The sequence below is a fragment of the Gossypium raimondii genome, chromosome 9 (assembly GCF_025698545.1).
Source record: "Gossypium raimondii isolate GPD5lz chromosome 9, ASM2569854v1, whole genome shotgun sequence".
In the NCBI taxonomy this organism is placed as follows: Eukaryota; Viridiplantae; Streptophyta; class Magnoliopsida; order Malvales; family Malvaceae; genus Gossypium; species Gossypium raimondii.
This window is the reverse complement of record NC_068573.1, coordinates 48,247,668-48,254,788: the sequence shown is the minus strand read 5'-3', so window position 1 is coordinate 48,254,788 and position 7,121 is coordinate 48,247,668. Positions and strand designations below refer to the sequence as shown.

Here is a 7,121-nt window from a genome sequence, read left to right as displayed (position 1 = left end):
TTAGGGATTGTTCTTTTGCGAGGGAGATTTGGCACCATATCATACCTGCTAATCATCTTGAAAGTTTCTTTTCTGGTAATATTTCGGAGTGGCTTTTCTCGAATTTACAATCTCTTTCTACAAACAAGTTGAGTGATTCATCTTGGGATTGCCTCTTTGGGATCATTCTTTGGCGCATCTGAAAGAATCGTAATTTCAACATTTTTTAAGAAAATGCTATGAATCCGAAGGATATTATCAGTGTCTCTTATAGTTGGGCGAAACACTTTCTCTCCACCCATAATGAAGTGTTGGTTTCTCAGCCGAAGCAGTACTCAGTTCGCCAAAACTCAGGTATGTGTGTATTCCTTAATACTAATGGTACTGTTCACTCGGTGTCTGGTTTCTCTGCTACAGGTGGTGTGATACATAATAGCAAAAGGGGAGTGGATCCTAAGTTATAATCGCTTTTTTAAGAGAATGCTCAGTAGCTGTGGGGCGTATTGGATGGACTACTTATCCTTCAGAAACAAGGTTACGATGAGGTCATTATTCAATCAGACAATCTTGAGAATGTGATTTCTATCAGCAAGAGCAAGTTTGGTGGTCCAAAAAACTCACTGATAAGGAAAATTCAACAAATTCTAGCCTTTAAAGAGAATTGGTCCTTGAATTATGTTCCTAGAGAGACCAATCGGGTAGCTAATGCTTTGGCAAAAATGGCTCTGTTGAGTGTTGAATCTTTGCATATATTTGAGGATCCCCTTTTGGAGATTAAAGAGATCTTGAAGGATGATAACTCTTTTGACAACTTGTTTATGATCTACTCTATGTAATTCTTTGTTTAATTTACCAAAAAAAAAATTATTTTTCATATTATACTGTATTTTAATTATTTTTTATGTTATTTTTATATGATGTCTTCATCATAAATTTTATATAATTTAAATTTAAATTTAACTTTAAATTTATTTATTTGAATTAAATAGTTTTGAATATTATATATTAATACAAAATATAATATTCAAAATTTGGCTGGAACATTGTGAGAGGCATTCTTAGTTAAATAAAAATTGGTGTATTCGATTTTTAAAATTTTAGATTCAAGATATATAATTAAAGCGACTCATACTTCCTAAGCTAAACTCAAATTAATTGAATCTAATTAAAGCTATCTTCTCTAAAAGTATAAACAAATAAACTAATTATAATTAACATGAAATTAATGTTGGTCTAGCTAAGCTAGAAGTAATCATGGGCCGGGCTCAAAAAAATTTCAGCCCGCTTCCTAGGCCCGGGCTCGGTCCGACCCGAAATATGGGCCTGAAATTTTGTTCATGCCCAGCCCGGGGAAAAATACTAAGCCCGAGCCTGGCCCGGCTAGGCCCGTTTTTAAAAGATTAAATTAACTTTTTTATCATTTGAGGGGCAAAGTGTAATTTTACCATTACTATTTTAAAATTTTATAAATTATAAAGAGTTTAAAAAAGAATTTTTATTTTTATTTTAGAGTAGAACCCTTGCCCATGAAATATTATATCAACAAATTTAGCAATACTAATAATTAAAATTAAATTTTAAAATTTGAAATATAAAAATAAAAAATTTTAAAATAAAAAAAATTCAAAATATACGGGCTTAGGGAAATGGGAAATGGGGAGGGGAAATGAGAAATTTATTTAAAAATATATTTATTATATTCAGGTCAGGCCGGACCGGGCCAAAAATTTTGCCCGAGGCCCTATTTGTTTTCTAAACGGGCCTCGTTTTTTACCCAAATCTATTTTTCGAACTTATATTTTTATCTAAATCCTCCCATATTTTGAGCGGACCGTCGCCGGGTCGCCCGGTCCATGATCACCTCTAAGCTAAGCTAGCTAGTTTGGCATCCATCCTTCGACCGTCGTTATTTATTTAATAAATTAAGGAAAGACATTCGTTTCTTAAGCATATCAAATAAGATATTTTTAAAGTGTTTTTTTTTATAACTTCGGCAACGTTCAGGAGATAACACCAATTCTATGATAGTGATGTGAACAATGCCGTTAGCGATTAGAAATTTCTTTCCTATGTTATATTATTGTCGAGGGGTTGATTCCCTCTCAATAAAAATTTCAAAGTATAATTCATCGAATAATTGATTGGATTTTTAAATAGTGAAAGTATCATGTTCGATAGTATTTTTGCCCATTATGATCTTTTAAGGGTATGAGTTCAAACCCTACTCAAGAACAAATGCTAAACATTTTTTTAGTGGATTAAGCGTTCATGTCAACCTCCATAAATCATTTGAGAGTCCAGTCCGATTAACTGCTCGATGGATGATAGTTCAAAGATTTCTCCTAAAAAAAGTCAATCCCCATCATTAATTATATATAACATTTGTTGAGTAAATTGATAAAGAGTGAAATTAATAAAAGTTTAGATTTGAGTCTTGTGGATGAAAATGAGAATAATGTTGAGAAGCTTTAGTTTTTATTTAAATGCTCAAGAGTATGAATTTAATATTTGTATTTTTTAATTATCTCGATTCGTTTATTATTCATAAATTACATATATAATACTATTCAAACCCAATTTTGAATTAAATATTATCCTTTATTGTGAAATTTCCAATAAATTTTCGAATATTTAAATCTACTAATTTCAAAATTATAAACATCTTGATAGCAAATAATAAGTTTAAACTTCAAATTTGGATGTTATATTTGAATAAAAAGTGCGAAAAAGTATGGTAATATAGATGGGGTACACAAGGTTTGACTAAAAAAGGAAACATGAGAATGAAAGAGAAAGACTACTTTTTCTTACCAAAGCAGCTTAGAGTCCTTCAAATTAGACTGTCAACACGCAAATATGAAGACTGTCGGTTCCGTCCCTTTTATAGGGTCTTGTTGACCATTGTGTTTTTCAAACTTTGAAAGACTTGAATGTCATTGATTTTTAAAATAAATTTGTTAATAGTAATTTTATTTGTTTATCAAAAAAGGAATTACTATATATCTATAACAAGATTTGAGATTTAGATGATCTTTTAATAAATTTTATAAATATAATTTTATTTTATTAAATATTTTAATGAAATAATATATTAATTAAATTTTATTATATTTGAAATAAAATTAATTTACTAAAATTTGAGATAAGAAATTGTTATAGAAAACAAATTTAATAAAGAGTGTATTTAATAATTTATTAATTAGAAAGTTGTTACAAAAAGAAGAAAAATAAAATATAAAAATAGGCTGTACAACAAAATAGATTGTTATAATGAGATGGTATTGTAGAGAGGGTATTTGATGATCAAATCATTGATGCTTAATTCCAACAATAATAGTAGTATTATAGTGTACTAAAATGTCTAAATTTCCCAAACCGTGTCGCTTAAGTTGTCCTAGAATTTTCAAATTTAGCCAAAAGTTTTAATTTTATGGTGTAAACACAAGGTTGATTATAGAAGGTGACCAATTTATTCTATTTTATTTCATTAATCAACAATTACTTTTTATAAAATATTTAAATATATCAAAATATTTTATATAAAGATGTCTTTAATATATTAAGCAAATCATATCTCGATTGTGTAAAAAATAATGGTTAGAAGTAGAAAATCCTTTGACTTAAATGCAAGAGTTCAAATCTTATGATTTTGAAACAACTAATTTTTAATTTAATTTAATTGATTTATTCAATTGTGGATTGAGTCTTAGTTTGATTGGTATTAGTATAATTGTTAGTGTAGGAGGATATAGGTTCGAGTACGCTGAAGCGCATGCATTATCTTCCTGTTTAAGGGTTGGAGAGGGATTACGAGATATATAATAAGATTATTTTATTCAATTTTTAATGCTTTTTTATCTATTAAGTTTTAAAAATTAATTCAATTTTAATTTGATGTGACAATTTTGTTTATAAAGAAATATTTGATGGCTTGCATGTGACTTTTGAAGCTCTTTTTCCTTTATTTATGATTGATGATGATTGACGAAAAGTCAAGGACTTCTTACAAAAAGCATTAATCCTTAAACTTATACATCCCAAATTAATTTGATAAATGCCAACCTTTTCTATTGATTCCAATTAATTGTTTTGCTTCAATTATTACTACTATTATTGGGTAGCCTTAATCATCACAATTTTATTTGCTTGTTTGTTTATTTAGAAAGAGCAATGTTAAATAAATAAAATTATTAGTTTTAAGCATTTGAAATGTGAACAAAAATATCGAAGGTTTCTTTTCTTCTTCTAGTATTCGTTAATTACTTATCTCAAACTTTATTTTAATTTTACAAGTATATATCTAATCAGGATGATGTGGGTTCGAGTGTGCTAAAACGCATTATCTTCCTATTTATAGGTTGATGAGAGGCTATAGATAATCCTAAACATTATGTCAAGAAAAATAGATTGAATCAAAACCTAATTTAATCCATGGACTAGCAAAAAGAAATAAATAAAACTATGTTTCTCATTTGTCAGTTCAATTCCAAAGGAAATATTTCATCTATTGAATAAAAAATCTTTAAAAACATTAGCTGAATAATATATTTTAACCATAAATATCCTAATAATTAATTAATTAATATAGGGATTAGTTCAAACTAGTCTAGTAGGTACTTTACCCATATTCTTGGTCCCCAAGCTTAATCCATGTCAAACTCTATAATTCAAAGTAGTGGGCCAATCCTTTCGATTTTAGTCCCCCAATTTTTCTATTCCCCCATACCTGCTGTCACTTAATTAATTAATTAAACAAAAAATAATTTATTTTTTAATTCACAATAATCGATACACCGAAAGTCTGAAAACAAGTTTTCTTTTTTCCAAGCCAGAAAACTTGTCGTGGAAACTTGATAGAAAAATTTCACACCAACTACGTAGTACGTACTCACATTTCAGACCCTATTTTTTAATTACTTTCCCTTAAAATAAAGTTTCCTTTTACAAAAATTGGTCAAAGTTTATAAAAAATCCCTATATTTTTATGTAAAGTTCATTGTTGTCCCTCTACTAAAAATTGCTCTAAATTAATTCTTCTGTATTAATTTTTTCCAAAGCATGACATCTTTATAATTTATTATTAAATTGTAGATAATATAGGTGAAATATATAATACTCAACTAATTTACCCATGACTTGATCCGCTTATAAAATAACCTAACTATCCCAAAAAATTATGTATTTTTAAGCAAGAGATGATTAAAAGTGCACTATTTTTTTAGGATGGTTGAGCTTTTTATATGGGTAAATCAGTTGGGCAAGATACATTTTATTCAAATTCACGACAAATTGTAATAATGTCGTGATTTTAATAAAATTTTAATATACAATGACTAATTTGAAACAATTTTTAATAAAATGACTAAAATGAACTTTATACAATAATATAGGGACTTTTAGTTACCTACAAAAAAATTCATTTAATTCAACATATAATGTACCCATTTTCTTGTCCCTAACACCTCCCTCATTTATAGCCCGCCTGGTTTTTTCTCTTTTCTTTCCCCCCTCTCTTCTCCATCTTCTTCCCTTTTCACATGTCTCTTTGATTGACCCCCTTTTTGCTCCTCTTTCAATGTGTAGACCTTTGTATGTTTGATTTGTTTTCAAGATCCAAATAAACCCTTTTCTCTGCATTGTTTGAACTTTGAACAACTTGTTCTTTCCCGTGTGTTTAAATGGATCTTGTGACCAAAATCCAATCCTCACAACCACTTTCACCAATCACAAGTCCAGGTAAGTCAATCTTAAGCTCACATTCCCATTCATCTGATACAAGTTTCCCTATCATAGCCATTGCTGTCTTAGGAATTTTAGCAACAGCTTTCTTATTACTCAGCTATTACATCTTCGTCATCAAATGTTGTCTCAATTGGCAAAGGATTGATCTTTTAAGACGGTTTTCTTTATCACAAAGACGACCCGAAGACACTTTAATGGTTTATTCGCCGGCAACGGAACAACGTAAAGGACTCGATGAATCGGTGATAAGGAAAATCCCGATATTTCAATTCAAGAATGAAGGAGAGAGTTGTGAATGTGCGGTTTGCTTGAACGAATTCAACCAAGACGAGAAGCTAAGAATAATACCGAATTGCAGCCATGTTTTTCATATAGATTGTATCGATGCTTGGCTTCAAAACAATGCTAATTGTCCACTTTGTAGAACGAGTATATGTATATCTAATGATCGGTTCCAATTTGACCCCATCATTGCTCTGAGCTCAACATCACGAGATCCCAATCCGTATAACGAAACTGTCATTAGTGGCGATGAAGATTTCGTTGTGATTGAAATAACTAACAACAACAACCAAACAGGGGATGGGTCAATACCCGTACCGGTGTCGGCTTCGCCATGGAAAATTGAGCTGCCGAAAAAAGCAACAAGGAAGTACCGTAAAGGGAGTAGTATGGGAGATGAATGTATTGATATTAGAGATAAAGATGAACAGTTTGTGATTCAACCAATAAGAAGGTCAATTTCAATGGATTCATCGGCGGATCGACAGCTATATTTAGCGGTACAAGAAGCTATAAGGTTGAACGGTGGCCGGCAAGTGAGTGAGGTTAGCCCCATTGAAGCTGGTTGTAGTAGTAATAGAGTGAGAAGATCTTTTTTTTCTATTGGCCATTGTAGAAGGTCTAAAAGTAGTGCACTTTTACCTGTTTATTTGGAGCCTTAAAAAAGAAGAAGAGTTTTTAGGGGTTTTTCTTTTTTGCGTTTTTTGAACATAAAGATTTAGGAGAGTTAATTAAATTTGTGAGATAGAAATGTTTGATTTCAAACTTATTTAAAAAATTGATTATTTTATTTGAATTTCTCTATGGGGTTTATAAATTATAATTGTTCATGAAACATTGGGTTCACAGTTATATACATATATGATTATAAACATTATCATCGATTGCTTAAACAAACAATTCCATTTTATAAAGTACTTAATAAATTTTGTTTTACTTGGCGATTGAGTATCAGTATTATTATTAGTGTAAAAGACATAAGTTCAAGTACATTTATCCTCTTATACTACTTAAGGGTTCCAAAGGATATATATATATATATATATATATGAGTAATTATAAGTATTATATCAAAAATATTTCTATGAAATTGTATAATTCAATTTCAATCCATTTAA

At 29.7% G+C, this 7,121-nt stretch overlaps 1 protein-coding gene across 1 annotated transcript; it reads left to right on the top strand.

Moving 5' to 3' along the window:
- The first annotated feature begins 5,438 nt into the window (after positions 1–5,438).
- On the top strand, positions 5,439–6,801 carry LOC105800612 (RING-H2 finger protein ATL16). The gene has a single exon (XM_012631829.2). It carries the CDS (start codon positions 5,658–5,660, stop codon positions 6,663–6,665), a length of 1,008 nt encoding a protein of 335 aa, XP_012487283.1. The 5' UTR covers positions 5,439–5,657; the 3' UTR covers positions 6,666–6,801.
- Positions 6,802–7,121: the final 320 nt, after the last annotated feature.